Here is a 23990-nt window from a genome sequence, read left to right as displayed (position 1 = left end):
TTCTCCATCATTCTATCAGCAGACAGCGCTCTGATGTGGAGCTACTGTTCTCCATCATTCTATCAGCAGACAGCGCTCTGACTGATGTGGAACTACTGTTCTCCATCGTTCTATCAGCAGACAGCCCTCTGACTGATGTGGAGCTACTGTTCTCCATCATTCTATCAGCAGACAGCGCTCTGATGCGGAGCTACTGTTCTCCATCATTCTATCAGCAGAAAGCACTCTGACTGATGTGGAGCTACTGTTCTCCATCATTCTATCAGCAGACAGAACTCTGATGTGGAGCTACTGTTCTCCATCATTCTATCAGCAGACAGCACTCTGACTGATGTGGAGCTACTGTTCTCCATCATTCTATCAGCAGACAGAACTCTGATGTGGAGCTACTGTTCTCCATCATTCTATCAGCAGACAGCGCTCTGATGTGGAGCTACTGTTCTCCATCATTCTATCAGCAGACAGCGCTCTGACTGATGTGGAGCTACTGTTCTCCATCGTTCTATCAGCAGACAGCCCTCTGACTGATGTGGAGCTACTGTTCTCCATCATTCTATCAGCAGACAGCACTCTGATGTGGAGCTACTGTTCTCCATCATTCTATCAGCAGACAGCGCTCTGATGTGGAGCTACTGTTCTCCATCATTCTATCAGCAGACAGCGCTCTGACTGATGTGGAACTACTGTTCTCCATCGTTCTATCAGCAGACAGCCCTCTGACTGATGTGGAGCTACTGTTCTCCATCATTCTATCAGCAGACAGCGCTCTGATGTGGAGCTACTGTTCTCCATCATTCTATCAGCAGACAGCACTCTGATGTGGAGCTACTGTTCTCCATCATTCTATCAGCAGACAGCGCTCTGATGTGGAGCTACTGTTCTCCATCATTCTATCAGCAGACAGCACTCTGACTGATGTGGAGCTACTGTTCTCCATCATTCTATCAGCAGACAGCACTCTGACTGATGTGGAGCTACTGTTCTCCATCATTCTATCAGCAGACAGCACTCTGATGTGGAGCTACTGTTCTCCCTCATTCTATCAGCAGACAGCACTCTGATGTGGAGCTACTGTTCTCCATCATTCTATCAGCAGACAGCGCTCTGACTGATGTGGAGCTACTGTTCTCCATCGTTCTATCAGCAGACAGCCCTCTGACTGATGTGGAGCTACTGTTCTCCATCATTCTATCAGCAGACAGCACTCTGACTGATGTGGAGCTACTGTTCTCCATCATTCTATCAGCAGACAGCACTCTGATGTGGAGCTACTGTTCTCCATCATTCTATCAGCAGACAGCGCTCTGATGTGGAGCTACTGTTCTCCATCATTCTATCAGCAGACAGCACTCTGATGTGGAGCTACTGTTCTCCATCATTCTATCAGCAGACAGCGCTCTGATGTGGAGCTACTGTTCTCCATCATTCTATCAGCAGACAGCACTCTGACTGATGTGGAGCTACTGTTCTCCATCATTCTATCAGCAGACAGCACTCTGACTGATGTGGAGCTACTGTTCTCCATCATTCTATCAGCAGACAGCACTCTGATGTGGAGCTACTGTTCTCCCTCATTCTATCAGCAGACAGCACTCTGATGTGGAGCTACTGTTCTCCATCATTCTATCAGCAGACAGCGCTCTGACTGATGTGGAGCTACTGTTCTCCATCGTTCTATCAGCAGACAGCCCTCTGACTGATGTGGAGCTACTCTTCTCCATCATTCTATCAGCAGACAGCACTCTGACTGATGTGGAGCTACTGTTCTCCATCATTCTATCAGCAGACAGCACTCTGATGTGGAGCTACTGTTCTCCATCATTCTATCAGCAGACAGCACTCTGATGTGGAGCTACTGTTCTCCCTCATTCTATCAGCAGACAGCGCTCTGACTGATGTGGAGCTACTGTTCTCCATCGTTCTATCAGCAGACAGCCCTCTGACTGATGTGGAGCTACTGTTCTCCATCATTCTATCAGCAGACAGCGCTCTGATGTGGAGCTACTGTTCTCCATCATTCTATCAGCAGACAGCGCTCTGACTGATGTGGAGCTACTGTTCTCCATCATTCTATCAGCAGACAGCACTCTGACTGATGTGGAGCTACTGTTCTCCATCATTCTATCAGCAGACAGCACTCTGATGTGGAGCTACTGTTCTCCATCATTCTATCAGCAGACAGCGCTCTGATGTGGAGCTACTGTTCTCCATCATTCTATCAGCAGACAGCACTCTGATGTGGAGCTACTGTTCTCCATCATTCTATCAGCAGACAGCCCTCTGACTGATGTGGAGCTACTGTTCTCCATCATTCTATCAGCAGACAGCACTCTGATGTGGAGCTACTGTTCTCCATCATTCTATCAGCAGACAGCGCTCTGATGTGGAGCTACTGTTCTCCATCATTCTATCAGCAGACAGCACTCTGATGTGGAGCTACTGTTCTCCATCATTCTATCAGCAGACAGCGCTCTGATGTGGAGCTACTGTTCTCCATCATTCTATCAGCAGACAGCACTCTGACTGATGTGGAGCTACTGTTCTCCATCATTCTATCAGCAGACAGCACTCTGACTGATGTGGAGCTACTGTTCTCCATCATTCTATCAGCAGACAGCACTCTGATGTGGAGCTACTGTTCTCCCTCATTCTATCAGCAGACAGCACTCTGATGTGGAGCTACTGTTCTCCATCATTCTATCAGCAGACAGCGCTCTGACTGATGTGGAGCTACTGTTCTCCATCGTTCTATCAGCAGACAGCCCTCTGACTGATGTGGAGCTACTCTTCTCCATCATTCTATCAGCAGACAGCACTCTGACTGATGTGGAGCTACTGTTCTCCATCATTCTATCAGCAGACAGCACTCTGATGTGGAGCTACTGTTCTCCATCATTCTATCAGCAGACAGCACTCTGATGTGGAGCTACTGTTCTCCCTCATTCTATCAGCAGACAGCGCTCTGACTGATGTGGAGCTACTGTTCTCCATCGTTCTATCAGCAGACAGCCCTCTGACTGATGTGGAGCTACTGTTCTCCATCATTCTATCAGCAGACAGCGCTCTGATGTGGAGCTACTGTTCTCCATCATTCTATCAGCAGACAGCACTCTGATGTGGAGCTACTGTTCTCCCTCATTCTATCAGCAGACAGCACTCTGATGTGGAGCTACTGTTCTCCATCATTCTATCAGCAGACAGCGCTCTGACTGATGTGGAGCTACTGTTCTCCATCGTTCTATCAGCAGACAGCCCTCTGACTGATGTGGAGCTACTGTTCTCCATCATTCTATCAGCAGACAGCACTCTGACTGATGTGGAGCTACTGTTCTCCATCATTCTATCAGCAGACAGCACTCTGATGTGGAGCTACTGTTCTCCATCATTCTATCAGCAGACAGCGCTCTGATGTGGAGCTACTGTTCTCCATCATTCTATCAGCAGACAGCGCTCTGATGTGGAGCTACTGTTCTCCATCATTCTATCAGCAGACAGCACTCTGATGTGGAGCTACTGTTCTCCATCATTCTATCAGCAGACAGCGCTCTGATGTGGAGCTACTGTTCTCCATCATTCTATCAGCAGACAGCACTCTGACTGATGTGGAGCTACTGTTCTCCATCATTCTATCAGCAGACAGCACTCTGACTGATGTGGAGCTACTGTTCTCCATCATTCTATCAGCAGACAGCACTCTGATGTGGAGCTACTGTTCTCCCTCATTCTATCAGCAGACAGCACTCTGATGTGGAGCTACTGTTCTCCATCATTCTATCAGCAGACAGCGCTCTGACTGATGTGGAGCTACTGTTCTCCATCGTTCTATCAGCAGACAGCCCTCTGACTGATGTGGAGCTACTCTTCTCCATCATTCTATCAGCAGACAGCACTCTGACTGATGTGGAGCTACTGTTCTCCATCATTCTATCAGCAGACAGCACTCTGATGTGGAGCTACTGTTCTCCATCATTCTATCAGCAGACAGCACTCTGATGTGGAGCTACTGTTCTCCCTCATTCTATCAGCAGACAGCGCTCTGACTGATGTGGAGCTACTGTTCTCCATCGTTCTATCAGCAGACAGCCCTCTGACTGATGTGGAGCTACTGTTCTCCATCATTCTATCAGCAGACAGCGCTCTGATGTGGAGCTACTGTTCTCCATCATTCTATCAGCAGACAGCACTCTGATGTGGAGCTACTGTTCTCCCTCATTCTATCAGCAGACAGCACTCTGATGTGGAGCTACTGTTCTCCATCATTCTATCAGCAGACAGCGCTCTGACTGATGTGGAGCTACTGTTCTCCATCGTTCTATCAGCAGACAGCCCTCTGACTGATGTGGAGCTACTGTTCTCCATCATTCTATCAGCAGACAGCACTCTGACTGATGTGGAGCTACTGTTCTCCATCATTCTATCAGCAGACAGCACTCTGATGTGGAGCTACTGTTCTCCATCATTCTATCAGCAGACAGCGCTCTGATGTGGAGCTACTGTTCTCCATCATTCTATCAGCAGACAGCACTCTGATGTGGAGCTACTGTTCTCCATCATTCTATCAGCAGACAGCGCTCTGATGTGGAGCTACTGTTCTCCATCATTCTATCAGCAGACAGCACTCTGACTGATGTGGAGCTACTGTTCTCCATCATTCTATCAGCAGACAGCACTCTGACTGATGTGGAGCTACTGTTCTCCATCATTCTATCAGCAGACAGCACTCTGATGTGGAGCTACTGTTCTCCCTCATTCTATCAGCAGACAGCACTCTGATGTGGAGCTACTGTTCTCCATCATTCTATCAGCAGACAGCGCTCTGACTGATGTGGAGCTACTGTTCTCCATCGTTCTATCAGCAGACAGCCCTCTGACTGATGTGGAGCTACTCTTCTCCATCATTCTATCAGCAGACAGCACTCTGACTGATGTGGAGCTACTGTTCTCCATCATTCTATCAGCAGACAGCACTCTGATGTGGAGCTACTGTTCTCCATCATTCTATCAGCAGACAGCACTCTGATGTGGAGCTACTGTTCTCCCTCATTCTATCAGCAGACAGCGCTCTGACTGATGTGGAGCTACTGTTCTCCATCGTTCTATCAGCAGACAGCCCTCTGACTGATGTGGAGCTACTGTTCTCCATCATTCTATCAGCAGACAGCGCTCTGATGTGGAGCTACTGTTCTCCATCATTCTATCAGCAGACAGCACTCTGATGTGGAGCTACTGTTCTCCATCATTCTATCAGCAGACAGCGCTCTGATGTGGAGCTACTGTTCTCCATCATTCTATCAGCAGACAGCGCTCTGACTGATGTGGAGCTACTGTTCTCCATCATTCTATCAGCAGACAGCGCTCTGATGTGGAGCTACTGTTCTCCATCATTCTATCAGCAGACAGCGCTCTGATGTGGAGCTACTGTTCTCCATCATTCTATCAGCAGACAGCACTCTGACTGATGTGGAGCTACTGTTCTCCATCATTCTATCAGCAGACAGCACTCTGACTGATGTGGAGCTACTGTTCTCCATCATTCTATCAGCAGACAGCACTCTGATGTGGAGCTACTGTTCTCCCTCATTCTATCAGCAGACAGCACTCTGATGTGGAGCTACTGTTCTCCATCATTCTATCAGCAGACAGCGCCTGACTGATGTGGAGCTACTGTTCTCCATCGTTCTATCAGCAGACAGCCCTCTGACTGATGTGGAGCTACTGTTCTCCATCATTCTATCAGCAGACAGCACTCTGACTGATGTGGAGCTACTGTTCTCCATCATTCTATCAGCAGACAGCGCTCTGACTGATGTGGAGCTACTGTTCTCCATCGTTCTATCAGCAGACAGCCCTCTGACTGATGTGGAGCTACTGTTCTCCATCATTCTATCAGCAGACAGCGCTCTGATGTGGAGCTACTGTTCTCCATCATTCTATCAGCAGACAGCACTCTGATGTGGAGCTACTGTTCTCCATCATTCTATCAGCAGACAGCGCTCTGATGTGGAGCTACTGTTCTCCATCATTCTATCAGCAGACAGCGCTCTGACTGATGTGGAGCTACTGTTCTCCATCATTCTATCAGCAGACAGCGCTCTGATGTGGAGCTACTGTTCTCCATCATTCTATCAGCAGACAGCGCTCTGATGTGGAGCTACTGTTCTCCATCATTCTATCAGCAGACAGCACTCTGACTGATGTGGAGCTACTGTTCTCCATCATTCTATCAGCAGACAGCACTCTGACTGATGTGGAGCTACTGTTCTCCATCATTCTATCAGCAGACAGCACTCTGATGTGGAGCTACTGTTCTCCCTCATTCTATCAGCAGACAGCACTCTGATGTGGAGCTACTGTTCTCCATCATTCTATCAGCAGACAGCGCTCTGACTGATGTGGAGCTACTGTTCTCCATCGTTCTATCAGCAGACAGCCCTCTGACTGATGTGGAGCTACTGTTCTCCATCATTCTATCAGCAGACAGCACTCTGACTGATGTGGAGCTACTGTTCTCCATCATTCTATCAGCAGACAGCACTCTGATGTGGAGCTACTGTTCTCCATCATTCTATCAGCAGACAGCGCTCTGATGTGGAGCTACTGTTCTCCATCATTCTATCAGCAGACAGCACTCTGATGTGGAGCTACTGTTCTCCATCATTCTATCAGCAGACAGCCCTCTGACTGATGTGGAGCTACTGTTCTCCATCATTCTATCAGCAGACAGCACTCTGATGTGGAGCTACTGTTCTCCATCATTCTATCAGCAGACAGCGCTCTGATGTGGAGCTACTGTTCTCCATCATTCTATCAGCAGACAGCACTCTGATGTGGAGCTACTGTTCTCCATCATTCTATCAGCAGACAGCGCTCTGACTGATGTGGAGCTACTGTTCTCCATCATTCTATCAGCAGACAGCACTCTGACTGATGTGGAGCTACTGTTCTCCATCATTCTATCAGCAGACAGCACTCTGACTGATGTGGAGCTACTGTTCTCCATCATTCTATCAGCAGACAGCACTCTGATGTGGAGCTACTGTTCTCCCTCATTCTATCAGCAGACAGCACTCTGATGTGGAGCTACTGTTCTCCATCATTCTATCAGCAGACAGCGCTCTGACTGATGTGGAGCTACTGTTCTCCATCGTTCTATCAGCAGACAGCCCTCTGACTGATGTGGAGCTACTCTTCTCCATCATTCTATCAGCAGACAGCACTCTGACTGATGTGGAGCTACTGTTCTCCATCATTCTATCAGCAGACAGCACTCTGATGTGGAGCTACTGTTCTCCATCATTCTATCAGCAGACAGCACTCTGATGTGGAGCTACTGTTCTCCCTCATTCTATCAGCAGACAGCGCTCTGACTGATGTGGAGCTACTGTTCTCCATCGTTCTATCAGCAGACAGCCCTCTGACTGATGTGGAGCTACTGTTCTCCATCATTCTATCAGCAGACAGCGCTCTGATGTGGAGCTACTGTTCTCCATCATTCTATCAGCAGACAGCACTCTGATGTGGAGCTACTGTTCTCCATCATTCTATCAGCAGACAGCGCTCTGATGTGGAGCTACTGTTCTCCATCATTCTATCAGCAGACAGCGCTCTGACTGATGTGGAGCTACTGTTCTCCATCATTCTATCAGCAGACAGCGCTCTGATGTGGAGCTACTGTTCTCCATCATTCTATCAGCAGACAGCGCTCTGATGTGGAGCTACTGTTCTCCATCATTCTATCAGCAGACAGCGCTCTGACTGATGTGGAGCTACTGTTCTCCATCGTTCTATCAGCAGACAGAACTCTGACTGATGTGTAGCTACTTTTCTTTTCTCTGGTAAAATGCAAGATTAGGAAATGTAGCTGGCTACATTCTTTCTATAATAAACATTAGGAATATGATGGCCATGCATAGTTTTAGCTGTTTCGTTGTAAGCTCATTTACTTGTGTGGCTGCCAGCCAAATAGTGTTGTACTTCCGTTGTCAACTGATGAAAATGAAGCTATTTTCTGCCAAAACTATAGTTGCAAGTCCCTGATGTAATGATATTTTAAGAAAATACAAAAAACGCAGAGGACTAAAAGTCAATTAACGATCAATGGTAATAGTTGTTTTTCAGTTCAACATCTGTTCAGAATCTTTGTAGGGGTTTCAGTCCTGGACTTATAGCTACATGTGGCAAGTTCTCATTGGTCCAAATGGACTATTCATTGAGCCTGAAACAGGATACTTGTTATTTGACCATTGGCCCAATTTTACTGCTATGAATTCTAATTGGTCAACCACAGGCTACGGGTTGGGATAGAAATTACGTCTCTTTGCTCTGTGAAGAATCACTGACGACAGGGAATAATGAACATCTACCATTTACTTCCTAGCATAACAACTATATTTGTTCTCTTTGAATAAACCTGTTTCTCCCCTTGATTTGCTTTGGGGTTGAAGAGTAACATCAACTGATAACACTGATCAGTTTTATATTGAAAGACAACGCGACCCCAGTCAATACACAGCTGGAATCACTTGCTCCTGCTTTCTCCCGTTGTGCTATTTACAAACATGTGACTGTCTCAACTGTTCTGGGGAACTACGGTAAGCTTCATGATGTAAAATAATGTGACAGGTGAAATGAAGAACGCAATCCGCTTTATCAACTAACATATTGCAATAGTTGACTGCAGGTATTTACTTAAAAAGTAGCTACAAAACATAAAATGTATTGAAAAACTTCAAAGAAATAGTTTCAATGCTATTGACTGTATTGAAAAACCATCCCGTGGCTACCCCAGTATACGGTATACTGCCCATCCTCTGTCACTCCTATTCTCTCCTCCACCCATCCTCTGTCACTCCTATTCTCTCCTCCACCCATCCTCTGTCACTCCTATTCTCTCCTCCACCCATCCTCTGTCACTCCTATTCTCTCCTCCACCCATCCTCTGTCACTCCTATTCTCTCCTCCACCCACCTCTCCTCTTCTCTTCTCTTCTCTTCCCCCTCTCCCCTTCTCTTCCCCCTCTCCTCTTCTCCCCTCTCCTCTTCTCTTCCCCCCTCTCCTCTTCCCCCCTCTCCTCTTTTATTCTCTTCCCCCTCTCCTCTTCTCTTCCCCCTCTCCTCTTCCCTCTCCTCTTCTCTTTCCCCTCTCCTCTTCTCTTCCCCCTCTCCTCTCTCCTCTTCCCCCTCTCCTCTTCTCTTCCCCCTCTCCTCTTCTCTTCCCCCTCTCCTCCCCCTCTTCCCCTCTCTCCTCTTCTCTTCCCCCTCTCCTCTTCTCTTCTCTTCCCCCTCTCCTCTTCTCTTCTCTTCCCCCCTCTCCTCTTCTCTTCTCTTCCCCCTCTCCTCTTCTCTTCTCTTCCCCCTCTCCCTCTCCTCTTCTCTTCCCCCTCTCCTCTTCTCTTCCCCCTCTCCTCCCCTCTTCTCCCCTCTCCTCTTCTCTTCCCCCTCTCCTTTCTCTTCTCTTCCCCCCCTCTCCTCTTCTCTTCTCTTCCCCCTCTCCTCTTCTCTTCTCTTCCCCCTCTCCTCTTCTCTTCTCTTCCCCCCTCTCCTCTCCTCTTCTCTTCCCACCTCTCCTCTTCCCCCTCTCCCCCTGGTGGTATAGTAGAAAGATATCTCAAGAGGTCTCTCTGTAGTCCTCTGAGTGACAGAACTCTTCCTCATACCTCCACCCTCCCTTCGTCCCTCCTCCACCTCTCCGTACCTGTTGAAAGCTCTCTCTCAGGTGACTCTGGTCCTCTGGGTGACAGAACTCCAGGATGTCTTTCCCCAACAGATCCTATACGAGACAATGACACAATAAATACACACAAATTAATACAACTACACACTTACGGTCAATTTCAAATCATGAAATACAAGTTCAATATATTAATTTTGAAACTTTGCCAAATTCCTGGACCAAAAAAAAATGTTCAATGGAGATTCTTTATTGCCAATGCCTTTTAGTCCAGGACTAGGCTTCCTCTGCCTGAGTTAGGACAACAGGCCATACAGATCATACATCATTCAGACCCTTGGACTTGAGTCAATGGCCTTTCTCAAGTCATCTTTCTTCCATTCCTTGCATCCAATCTCCCAGGCTCTTTCTCATTGCAGAAAAAGGTCTAAGGGGAGGGACCTTGGACCTTCTCCTCCAATACGGTTGAGAAGGAGTGAGGAGATTGAGGGCAGAGGAATTGAGATCGAGCCAGTGATACATCTTTAAATCATTCTTCCTGTCATGGAGTGGTGTGCGGCCCAAGTGGCACCCTATTCCTTGGCCTGTTAGTGTACTACTTTTGACCAGGACTCATAGGACTCTGGTCAAAAGTAGTGCATGATGTAAGGAATAGGGTGTCATTTGGGGGGGGAAACGGTCTCCTATAAACAAACAAATCACATTTTATTGGTCACATACACATGGTTAGCAGATGTTAATGCGAGTGTAGCGAAATGCTTATAGCGAAATGCAAACATCCTACATACACATAGCAGCTGCACTGTAGACAATCATACACAATTATACATTACAAGGAAAATCAATCACAAAACAAACTCCCATCCTGCCAAGTGATCACTTCCGCATCCTAATAATGTGACTTCATGTTGGGAATCGGCCCACTTTCACTAATCTGTTTCTGTAGTGTGAACGGTGTGGAAAGGAGAGGGGTGGACTGCGAGACAACGCTATTTGACCAGAATTCCCAGACCTTCCTGAAATCCCAGCTGTAAATGACCGGGAATCAGGATGGATTAACCAGGAAAATTAGGGAATGTTGAGAAAGTTATTAGAATTTTTCCAACTCTAAATGTTTAATGGATTGATTGATCGTTCAACAGTCTGTCAGGTTTAAAATGTTGGTCTGTATTCTGGTGTAGGTTAAATTCAAGCTCTTGGGAAAAACACTGTGTACATGCTTTCTTTACACTGTAGCTCTATACAGTACAGACTCTACAGTCTCTACCAACATCTGACCTGGTGAGAGTCAGGCTGGGAAAATGGACAACACTTCAATCTTAAGTTATTGAAGCTTTAAATAACGTACAATAACTTAAGACAGTTGTCTGTATATATATACACTTGTAAGTCATCTTTAAGAGCTGCAGTTGGATTATCATCTAAAAAGGCCTTACTGTAACTTATGTCTGTAAACTCACATGTACGTACTAACACACTTCCAGACAGGGGTCTTACTTTACAAGCCATCAAACAGGGCTCATCTCTCTTCACAAGGCAATATTAGGAACCAGGGTTTCTATGGCTTCTGTGAAAATGTATATGTCCCTTCCTCCCGTTCACTGCTGATCTGACATGGTGGGACAGCTGAAAACAAGGAGTACTAGTTGTTAAGGGAATTTTTATCAATGATGACTAATGATGTATACATTTCAATCAGGACTGACTCGTCCAAATGCTATTATGTACTGTACATGTATGAATGTTCTCTCTTGCACCCATTCCCAATTGTATATAATATAGTCAGGAGTTTAGAACAAATGAATGAACTATCTCCAGACTGTCTAGAATGCTTATCTACATTGACTGACCTTGGCTACAGGCGAGGAGGGAAGGCTCAAGAACTATAGGGCCTCTCTACCAGTGTCATGAAGAGATAGAACATTTAGAAAACGCTGACGTCATTTTCAGTTTAGAACCTGTGGTAAAATGTGTATGTACCGAGTACTCTCCTGAATTAAACGCTGTTACCTGACTTTTAAGACCGGGGCTCTGTCCATTCTTATAAAATAAAGGGTCTTACAAACCCTTAATGCATTGACAGTGTGTTTAATTTTGATTGGGAATTAAGAATTTAGAATTCCTTCAACACTAGTACAGCCTGTCCCCTTGATCTGATCATCAGCTGGGCCAGAAGATTCTCTTCCTCAATAGAAAGCAGTGAATTCATACTAGGAAAGGAGTATGACAACGGGGCATTTAAAGTCTACTAATTTATTTTTTTCAATTATACATACTATAAAACATACTATTGTTGCATACCCAAAAACATATTTAGTACATAGGACCATTCAGTATGCAGACACACTTGGTGTTTCCCAGAGATTATATTCCAGGCAGTGCAGAAAGACCATGAAATCAACATTTCGGGCCTCTTCAATTTCAAATGAAATCTACTGAAAAGAATTCTACAATGGCAGGGGAAACACTGCCCCAAAACACCTTTTGTCATCTTTACATTTAACAGTCTGTGACATGGCATCAAACGAGCTGCTCCATTTCATCAAGGGGGGTAGGAAACCTATTAACAGGTTACATCTCTACTGACCACAGATGTGTTCCTGTTGATAAATAACAGAATGCTTTGATGTGACCGCAGACCGCTTCAGGTAAGCAGGTTGTTATGCAACATTATCTCAACATTTGTGATGAGCGGGAATTAGTGGCTCCAGTTCACCACAGGGGTTCTATACTGAACTCTGACGAGTGGCATCACAGGCTGTTCCGGTTACGTTTCGCAATTTTTTAAATGTTTCGCATCATCGTGCCCTACTAAATGCAACCCTGATTGTGATAAGCAGGGGGAGGAACCAACCTGAGGCTGGTATCCAATCACGTTGATGCACCGCGGGTCCACGAAAGTGATGATGCCGTCGGAGTTGTGGCGCGACAGGAACTCCGTGGGAACCGTCAGGCCGTTCATATCCATGGAAACGGGAGAACTGGTCACCTAGGAGATGAGAGGGAATATGTCATCGATTAATTAACCAATCAGTTAATAAAAACCTCAGGAAAATTGACTGATGAAACATTGTTACAAAGGTTTTGACAGACTTGCTGAAACTTTAAACGCCCCCCCCATACAGGTAACGAGTGGAGGACAGAAGAGCCTCTTAAAGAAGTTACAGGTCTGTGAGAACCAGAAATCTTGCTTGTTTGTAGGTGACCAAATACTCATTTCCTCCCAGTTGAGTGTGGGGGGTAGATGGGATACTATGAGGGGACAGTAGCGGTTCAACTCCCTCTAAAACACCAGAGAAGTCTGGGAGCTAAGAAGGTTAAGGTAGGAGATAGTAGATGTTGGACACAGGAATAAGGGTTGAACTGGTTGAGGTATTGGGGGGGGGGGGGGGGGTTATGGGAGGATGGGAAGAGGTCTCCAGTGCTCGTTCCACCTGTCTGCTCCATTACTGTAATCCTCCCATACTGATGCTCCCTGACAACCCCGTGCTCTCAGGTCACACCTTCTCATGCACCGACCCAGCCAGAGCATGTACACACACACACACACACACACACACACAGGATGGTACCTGCAGTCTTCCGATGGCTACAAGGCAGTATTTACTGGTCTGTCCTGCCTCTGTGTCTTCTTCTGGTATGGTCATACCTGACATAGAGAGAAAGAAGGAGAGAAAAGAGAGAAGGATTTTAAATACAAGAGAGAGAGATATCAAGATGGCAGCTATCTAATAAAGTGCAAATGTGTGATTTCAGATGTGAACTTTGTGTTGTTGAGGTGATTTCCAGCATGACACTGTGTAGTCTAGTACCGTACCAGTGTGGTGTATATTTCCAGCGTGACACTGTGTAGTCCAACATGACACTGTAGTCTAGTACCGTACCAGTGTGCTGTACAAGCTACTTTCTCCAGAACAGCGGAGACACAAGCAGATAAATCACACACCCACACAGTCTCTACGAATCTCTGCAAATCATTCAGAACAAATATCCAAAAACTCTTACTGCCAGTATCAATATTCATATACATCAAAGGGAAGGAGGGAGAGAAGGAGAGAAAGAGAATGAGAGAGAGAGTTTAAGTTTTTCTTGATTTAAATGTTGATATCAGTTTCCCACAGTAATGAATTCCTTTGTTGTTTCCTTGACAACACAATAACACCTATTAGTCATAATGAAGACTGTTCACAGGTCTCTCTCTCTCCTCTCCTCTCCCCTGCCCTCTCCTCTCCTTTCAACTCCTCTCCCCTCCAGTAGGGGATCAGTGTGTTTGTCTTATTGTCTGTATAATCTTTCAAATGACAAATAAATTTAAAAAACTGAAAAAAAAATCTGTGTTGAGGACTTTTACTTGCATAGTCAACCAACTAGCCAGCCACGTCAATGCAAGAAGTAGCATGCGGCCCAAATGGCACTATATTCCCTGTATAGTGCACTACTTTTGATCAGAGCCATATGTGAATAAGGTGCCAACTGGGACACATCCGTCTAGATTCAATAATATACACAACTATCATTTTGATGTTCCATCCCAGCCATCCTACTCCCTGACCTCCGTCCACTTTAGTCTCCCCAGGGCTTTGTTCAGGAAGACACTCAGAGAAGGAGGGCTCATCTAGGATTGCCTTTTACATGGACAGGGGGGACCTGATCCTAGATCAGCACTCCTAATCTGAGACGCTTTCTGAACATGGACCCAGAAGTACCGACATGAGACATGAGCCACATTCTACCAGTTCCTGAGCTGTTTTCAGAACCCAGAAGGATGGAGGGTCTAAGTGTGTGTGCACACACGGGTGATGCGCCCTATTTAGTACCTTAAGACTGACAGTCCAGAACATTCCACTGGTCTATTTATGTCCCAGGAAGTTAAACATGTGTCAACGATTTCCACACATGTGGCATGTCCGTGTGATCGGGGATTCTGGGAATCATTCAGTACAGCCTCAAAGCAGTTGAAATACATTTCATACTGTGATTCTGAAAGTTGCTCAACCCCCCCCCATCTAGACACCTGGTTCTGAATCCCAAAACACTCATGGGAATTGCAGACAGAATTACAGGCCGGGGGGTTGCGTGACTCTGTAAACACTTGAAAGATTTGGAGTGTGTGTGTCAACGAGTGCATCCGAGGTCATGTGTGATCTCTGTCCCCCATCCATCCTGGATGCCACGTCACCTCTGTCAGTGTGTGTGTGTGTGTGTGTGTGTGTGTGTGTGTGTGTGTGTGTGTGTGTTTGACTAAAGAAACATCCCAGACCTCAAGATCACACCATTTCATTGAACCTGAGGGATGTATGGAATATAATGTTTAAAACATGTATGGTGTTTGTGCGTGTGTGAATGTGTATGTGTGTATGGTGTTTGTGCGTGTGTGAATGTGAATGTGTATGGTGTTTGTGTGTGTGTGAATGTGTATGTGTGTATGTGTGTATGGTGTTTGTGTGTGTGTGAATGTGTATGTGTGTATGGTGGTTGTGAATGTGTATGTGTGTATGGTGTTTGTGAATGTGTATGTGTGTATGGTGTTTGTGTGTGTGTGAATGTGTATGTGTGTGTGTGAATGTGTATGTGTGTGTGTGTATGGTGTTTGTGTGTGTGTGTTCTACTACCACCACTGCTGTCAATGTTTTGAATGGAAGACCCACACACTGCTAGCATCAACAAATCTATTAGCTGACCTAGTTAGGGAGATAAAAGGTTGTGTATGGTCAGTAGATACCTGCTGGGGGCCATGCTTTGATGTAGCCGGTACAGTGCACCACAGAGTACTGATCCTCTCCCTCCTTCGAGGGTCCCAGACCGTTCCTAGAAACAATCAGATTACACACACATTTAACAACACACACCAGGGTTTTTAATGGATCAATAATGGGCTTAGGTTGTGGGCGTGGCAGGTGTGCATGAAAAAATGTTGTTTTTAAGCCAATTTCCTGCAATTCTATACATTTTTCCATGAAGCTGAGAGAGAAATGTTGCGGTTTTCAAGCTAATTTCCTCTGATTCTACATATTCTGCAATTAAGCTGAGAGAAATGTTGCAGTTTTAAAGCTAATTTCCTCTGATTCTACCATGAAGCCGATAGAGAAATGTTGCAGTTTTAAAGCTAATTTCTATGCATTTTGTCATGGCTAATGCTGTGTTCTTTCGCTCAAACATAATAACAAAATCAACACTGCTAAATTCATTGTGGAATGTTCAACTCTCCCTGACTGTCTAGCTTTTATTTCAGTGATTATTAGTTGTCAAAGATGATATTATTAAAAAATATACACCAGCTCTTTCCATGACAGACTGACCAGGTTATTCCAGGTGAAAGCTATGATCCCTTATTGATGTCACTACACTTCAGTCAGTGTAGATGAAGGGGAGGAGACAGGATAAAGATATGATCCCTTATTGATGTCACTACACTTCAGTCAGTGTATATGAAGGGGAGGAGACAGGACAAAGATATGATCCCTTATTGATGTCACTACACTTCAGTCAGTGTATATGAAGGGGAGGAGACAGGACAAAGATATGATCCCTTATTGATGTCACTACACTTCAGTCAGTGTAGATGAAGGGGAGGAGACAGGACAAAGAAGGATTTTTAAACCTTGAGACATGGCTAGTGTATGTGTGCCATTCAGAGGGTGAATGGGCAAGACAAAATATTTAAGTGCCTTGGAATGGGGTATTGTAGTAGGTGCCAGGCGCACCGGTTTGAGTGTGTCAAGAACTGCAATACTGCTGGGTTTTTCACACTCAACAGTTTCCTGTGTATCAAGAATGGTCCACCACCCAAAGAACTTCCAGCCAACTTGACAACTGTGGGAAGCATTGGAGTAAACCTGGGCCAGCTTCCCTAAGGAACACTTGACACCATGCCCCGACGAATTGAGGCTGTTCTGGGGGCAAAAGGGGGTATAACGCAATATTAGGAAGGTGTTTCTAATGTTTTGTACACTTTTTTTATATACAATGTTTGGAGCATAACAATTCTTATGCGGCCACCCAAGGATTTCAATGGCAGAAACAACCCTACACACATAAAGTTGTACATGCAAACAAAAACGTACACACAAACAAGATGAAGGGAGATGGGGGGCGGGGAGAAGAGGTAGAGAGAGGAGGAGAAGAAGAGGGAGAAGATTTATCTGCTAGCCTGGTTCCTCACTAGGTTTCTTCCTGGGTTCCTGCCTTTCTAGGGAGATGTTCCTGGCCACTGAACGTCTACATCTACACTGCTTTGCTCTGTGGCGTTTCAGGCTGGGTATCTGTAAAGCACTGTGACAACTGCTCAAATAAAAAGGGCTTTAGAAAAATGTTTGATGTTAATTTGACGAGGTTAGTCTCATTTAGATTTGTTCAAGACCTGGCCAAAAGAGCAGCACACAAAGTTGCAGACACATTTACAACATAAAACACTACAGCAAGATGGTTTGGGAAAGTGTGGTACAACTTAACTTTCCATCATAGTGTTCAACCGAGCTTTAAACTCATTTAAAAAGGGACACGCTCCTGTCATTTCAGGCCCTGAAGCCTGTTCCAAGAGAAAGGTGCAGAGAACTGGAAAGCTTTTTCCCTATAGCTCTGTACGGACCTTAGGCACAATCAACAAAACACAGGCATGTGAGCGCAGCCCATAGTTTTCATTTGTCTGCTGGACAATGTAGTTCCAAAAGTAAAATGGGAGCCGTCGCACTATGGCCCTCTAACTAAAAACATTCTCATGATGTCATCTCTGAAGAGGGAAATCACTGGTAACTTGCTTATTTCTGAGGCCATATTGAGATGGGGAGAAGAACATCTAGTAAAGAAGAAAGGTAGGAATAGTAAAGTGTCTCACCTGTATCTCTTCCTCATGTTGGACAGTCGGTTGAGAGAGATGTGGTCCAGTGGGGTGCTGCCACATCTGAAGAGAAACACACAGTGTACTGTACATCAGAGATCATCAACTAGATTCAGACACGGGATGATCTGTGAGAAACACAGTGTACTGTACATCAGAGATCATCAACTAGATTCAGACACGGGACGATCTGTGAGAAACACAGTGTACTGTACATCAGAGATCATCAACTAGATTCAGACACGGGATGATCTGTGAGAAACACAGTGTACTGTACATCAGAGATCATCAACTAGATTCAGACACGGGACGATCTGTGAGAAACACACAGTGTACTGTACATCAGAGATCATCAACTAGATTCAGACACGGGACGATCTGTGAGAAACACAGTGTACTGTACATCAGAGATCATCAACTAGATTCAGACACGGGATGATCTGACACGGGACGATCTGAAAACACAGTGTACTGTACATCAGAGATCATCAACTAGATTCAGACACGGGACGATCTGTGAGAAACACAGTGTACTGTACATCAGAGATCATCAACTAGATTCAGACACGGGATGATCTGTGAGAAACACAGCGTACTGTACATCAGAGATCATCAACTAGATTCAGACACGGGATGATCTGTGAGAAACACAGTGTACTGTACATCAGAGATCATCAACTAGATTCAGACACGGGACGATCTGTGAGAAACACAGTGTACTGTACATCAGAGATCATCAACTAGATTCAGACACGGGACGATCTGTGAGAAACACAGTGTACTGTACATCAGAGATCATCAACTAGATTCAGACACGGGATGATCTGTGAGAAACACAGTGTACTGTACATCAGAGATCATCAACTAGATTCAGACACGGGATGATCTGTGAGAAACACAGTGTACTGTACATCAGAGATCATCAACTAGATTCAGACACGGGATGATCTGTGAGAAACACAGTGTACTGTACATCAGAGATCATCAACTAGATTCAGACACGGGATGATCTGTGAGAAACACAGTGTACTATACATCAGAGATCATCAACTAGATTCAGACACGGGATGATCTGTGAGAAACACAGTGTACTGTACATCAGAGATCATCAACTAGATTCAGACACGGGATGATCTGTGAGAAACACACAGTGTACTGTACATCAGAGATCATCAACTAGATTCAGACACGGGATGATCTGTGAGAAACACAGTGTACTGTACATCAGAGATCATCAACTAGATTCAGACACGGGATGATCTGTGAGAAACACAGTGAGATCACTGTACATCAGAGATCATCAACTAGATTCAGACACGGGATGATCTGTGAGAAACACAGTGTACTGTACATCAGAGATCATCAACTAGATTCAGACACGGGATGATCTGTGAGAAACACAGTGTACTATACATCAGAGATCATCAACTAGATTCAGACACGGGACGATCTGTGAGAAACACAGTGTACTGTACATCAGAGATCATCAACTAGATTCAGACACGGGATGATCTGTGAGAAACACAGTGTACTGTACATCAGAGATCATCAACTAGATTCAGACACGGGACGATCTGTGAGAAACACAGTGTACTGTACATCAGAGATCATCAACTAGATTCAGACACGGGATGATCTGTGAGAAACACAGTGTACTGTACATCAGAGATCATCAACTAGATTCAGACACGGGATGATCTGTGAGAAACACAGTGTACTGTACATCAGAGATCATCAACTAGATTCAGACACGGGATGATCTGTGAGAAACACAGTGTACTGTACATCAGAGATCATCAATCAACTAGATTCAGACACGGGATGATCTGTGAGAAACACAGTGTACTGTACATCAGAGATCATCAACTAGATTCAGACACGGGACGATCTGTGAGAAACACAGTGTACTGTACATCAGAGATCATCAACTAGATTCAGACACGGGACGATCTGTGAGAAACACAGTGTACTGTACATCAGAGATCATCAACTAGATTCAGACACGGGATGATCTGTGAGAAACACAGTGTACTATACATCAGAGATCATCAACTAGATTCAGACACGGGATGATCTGTGAGAAACACAGTGTACTGTACATCAGAGATCATCAACTAGATTCAGACACGGGATGATCTGTGAGAAACACAGTGTACTGTACATCAGAGATCATCAACTAGATTCAGACACGGGACGATCTGTGAGAAACACAGTGTACTGTACATCAGAGATCATCAACTAGATTCAGACACGGGACGATCTGTGAGAAACACAGTGTACTGTACATCAGAGATCATCAACTAGATTCAGACACGGGATGATCTGTGAGAAACACAGTGTACTGTACATCAGAGATCATCAACTAGATTCAGACACGGGATGATCTGTGAGAAACACAGTGTACTGTACATCAGAGATCATCAACTAGATTCAGACACGGGATGATCTGTGAGAAACACAGTGTACTGTACATCAGAGATCATCAACTAGATTCAGACACGGGATGATCTGTGAGAAACACAGTGTACTGTACATCAGAGATCATCAACTAGATTCAGACACGGGACGATCTGTGAGAAACACAGTGTACTGTACATCAGAGATCATCAACTAGATTCAGACACGGGATGATCTGTGAGAAACACAGTGTACTATACATCAGAGATCATCAACTAGATTCAGACACGGGATGATCTGTGAGAAACACAGTGTACTGTACATCAGAGATCATCAACTAGATTCAGACACGGGACGATCTGTGAGAAACACAGTGTACTGTACATCAGAGATCATCAACTAGATTCAGACACGGGATGATCTGTGAGAAACACAGTGTACTGTACATCAGAGATCATCAACTAGATTCAGACACGGGACGATCTGTGAGAAACACAGTGTACTGTACATCAGAGATCATCAACTAGATTCAGACACGGGACGATCTGTGAGAAACACAGTGTACTGTACATCAGAGATCATCAACTAGATTCAGACACGGGACGATCTGTGAGAAACACAGTGTACTGTACATCAGAGATCATCAACTAGATTCAGACACGGGACGATCTGTGAGAAACACAGTGTACTGTACATCAGAGATCATCAACTAGATTCAGACACGGGATGATCTGTGAGAAACACAGTGTACTATACATCAGAGATCATCAACTAGATTCAGACACGGGATGATCTGTGAGAAACACAGTGTACTGTACATCAGAGATCAACTAGATTCAGACACGGGACGATCTGTGAGAAACACAGTGTACTGTACATCAGAGATCATCAACTAGATTCAGACACGGGATGATCTGTGAGAAACACAGTGTACTGTACATCAGAGATCATCAACTAGATTCAGACACGGGGTGATCTGTGAGAAACACAGTGTACTGTACATCAGAGATCATCAACTAGATTCAGACACGGGTGTACTGATCAGAGATCATCAACTAGATTCAGACAGAAACACAGTGTACTGTACATCAGAGATCATCAACTAGATTCAGACACGGGATGATCTGTGAGAAACACAGTGTACTGTACATCAGAGATCATCAACTAGATTCAGACACGGGATGATCTGTGAGAAACACAGTGTACTGTACATCAGAGATCATCAACTAGATTCAGACACGGGATGATCTGTGAGAAACACAGTGTACTGTACATCAGAGATCATCAACTAGATTCAGACACGGGATGATCTGTGAGAAACACAGTGTACTATACATCAGAGATCATCAACTAGATTCAGACACGGGATGATCTGTGAGAAACACAGTGTACTGTACATCAGAGATCATCAACTAGATTCAGACACGGGATGATCTGTGAGAAACACAGTGTACTGTACATCAGAGATCATCAACTAGATTCAGACACGGGATGATCTGTGAGAAACACAGTGTACTATACATCAGAGATCATCAACTAGATTCAGACACGGGACGATCTGTGAGAAACACACAGTGTACTGTACATCAGAGATCATCAACTAGATTCAGACACGGGATGATCTGTGAGAAACACAGTGTACTGTACATCAGAGATCATCATCTAGATTCAGACACGGGACGATCTTTTCTTGAGCTGATGGTCAGGGGGTCCGAACATAATCACACAATTTGTAGACTGCATATTTGACAAGAAGAATATTTGACCAAAACAATAATTTCAAACCTCACATTTGTATAGGATCACATCTCTCTCTGGTATGTGTGGGAATACTTTGGTGTATAGGATCACATCTCTCTCTGGTATGTGTGGGAATACTTTGGTGTATAGGATCACATCTCTCTCTGGTATGTGTGGGAATACTTTGGTGTATAGGATCACATCTCTCTCTGGTATGTGTGGGAATACTTTGGTGTATAGGATCACATCTCTCTTTGGTATGTGTGGGAATACTTTGGTGTATAGGATCACATCTCTCTCTGGTATGTGTGGGAATACTTTGGTGTATAGGATCACATCTCTCTCTGGTATGTGTGGGAATACTTTGGTGTATAGGATCACATCTCTCTTTGGTATGTGTGGGAATACTTTGGAACAGATTTCCAAAATGTACATCACTTAGAGCTGATTTGCTGCTGTTTGACAGTCATGTCATTTTTTTTTCTACAAATACTTTGGAGGGGCAAATAAAATCACCCGCAGGCCGCAAGTTGGGGAACCCTGCTATACGTCACACATACAATAGTAACTCTGGGCCTAGGGCTCCCATTTGGCACACGTGTAGTCCACCGCCACAGGTATGAATGCAGAAACAGATAGACACACACACAGAGAAAGGAACGGAGTGTGAGGAGACAGAGACTAATGTTAATCAGTGCCACTGAAAACAGAGAGATGTTCAGACCAGAGAGCTAGAACACAAGAGCTGCAGAACTGGGGACATGTCAACCCACAGCACTGATGAGGTGTATGGACCATAAACCAGAACACACACACACACACACACACACACACACACACACACACAGAACAAATATCCAGTGCCTGACATTATATAATGTACTGTTATGTTTGCTGTGTGAGACTATGAATGCAGGACAAATTGCACCCTATTCCCTATATAGCGCACTACTTTACAGACCAGAGCCCTATGAACTATATAGGGAATAAGGTGCCATTTGGAACACAGGCATGGTGAGTGTTATTGGAAAAATCTTGTTTGGTGTGTTGCCATGTTGCTGTGGATAGGATTCTCCTCAATGAGAACAATACATTTGAAATCTGAACCTGCTTTTGTGTGTGTGTTTGTGTTTTTGTGTCTGCAAAATGACACGTGTACTGATTAGATGACTGCATAGAAATGTAGAGGGACCAGGTCTCTCTTATAGAACAGACTGTATCTCACAGAGACCTGAGAACCTGGATTAAGGAAGTTTCAAAGAAGCAGAAGAAGGGATTTATGGTCGGTGATGTCAGCTTTAACTGCTGTAACCAAGTCTACACAGTCTCACAGTATGGAAACCAAGATGGAAGCCATTTGACATGAGTTTCTTTCAGCGGGTGAGTCAGGTATTATTGAAAGCAGAGAGGAGGGACAACCTGGGTTTTTCCACTGATCAACAAAAGGTTCAAGAGGACAGCATCTTTTGCTCTTCTGGAGTTAGCTAATTTTAGCTTCCCTGAAATGATGTTGAAAAATGAACAATTCCTTTCCACTTGGTTGCATGGCATGCTGTTTGGGGCTCTGTGTGTGTGTGTTGTGTATTCTTAGCTGTGGTCATCGCAGAGTGCAGACAGTCATCCCTGCATGCTGTTTTCAATTTGCCAAGCGGCCTAAATAGCAAAAGGAACAAAGACACACACACATTCCAGTCGTCCTAACAAAGCGTGATTAGCATCTGTGTAATGTGAGTGAAGCAGACAACAAACACAAACATCTCCATTCCTGTGCTAACGAGGCTTTAGGCACGACAGGCCGCATCGGAAATATCGGGGAGACACGTGTCAGTGGTCTGGGTTTTTTAAAACCCGCTCGAGTCAAACGTTTAAGTTGAAAAACCTTTTGGCAGTCAATCTGTGGGCATTAGGGGAACCGGTTTGTAGATTTCTAAACATCCTGAGAATGAAATAAACAAAAGTAGTGCTTAGGGTTGAAGCCAGTGGGAGGGGTGGTGGTGCATGCCACAAACACACCCACCCAGGGGGGATTCTAAACTGGATTCCTGATGATTGAAATATCTGCAGCAGGATAGGTCATACATAATGACGTGTGAGCTATGGAAGCATCCATCACTTTAACCAATGGTGCGTCTTCACATCATCTTGGGGATATGGCTCGATGGCCACGAAAGCATATGGCTCGATGGCCACGGGGGGAAAGCATATGGCTCGATGGCCGCACAAGGGGGAAAGCATATGGCTCGATGGCCGCGGGGGGAAAGCATATGGCTCGATGGCCGCGGGGGGAAAGCATATGGCTCGATGGCCGCGGGGGGAAAGCATATGGCTCGATGGCCGCGGGGGGAAA

General features: G+C 45.0%; 1 protein-coding gene across 1 annotated transcript in view; it reads right to left on the bottom strand.

Annotated features, from left to right (window-relative positions):
* Positions 1–23990, bottom strand: part of LOC135530545 (aryl hydrocarbon receptor nuclear translocator 2-like) — a 132922-nt gene that overhangs the window by 65381 nt on the left and 43551 nt on the right. The window contains 5 exon segments of the mRNA XM_064958846.1: positions 9694–9768; positions 12524–12658; positions 13242–13318; positions 15392–15477; positions 17504–17569. Of these exon segments, the coding sequence (XP_064814918.1) occupies positions 9694–9768; positions 12524–12658; positions 13242–13318; positions 15392–15477; positions 17504–17569 (439 nt within the window).

The sequence above is a fragment of the Oncorhynchus masou genome, unplaced genomic scaffold (genome assembly GCF_036934945.1).
Source record: "Oncorhynchus masou masou isolate Uvic2021 unplaced genomic scaffold, UVic_Omas_1.1 unplaced_scaffold_1376, whole genome shotgun sequence".
NCBI lineage: Eukaryota > Metazoa > Chordata > Actinopteri > Salmoniformes > Salmonidae > Oncorhynchus > Oncorhynchus masou.
This window is presented reverse-complemented; position numbering and strand designations above follow the sequence as displayed.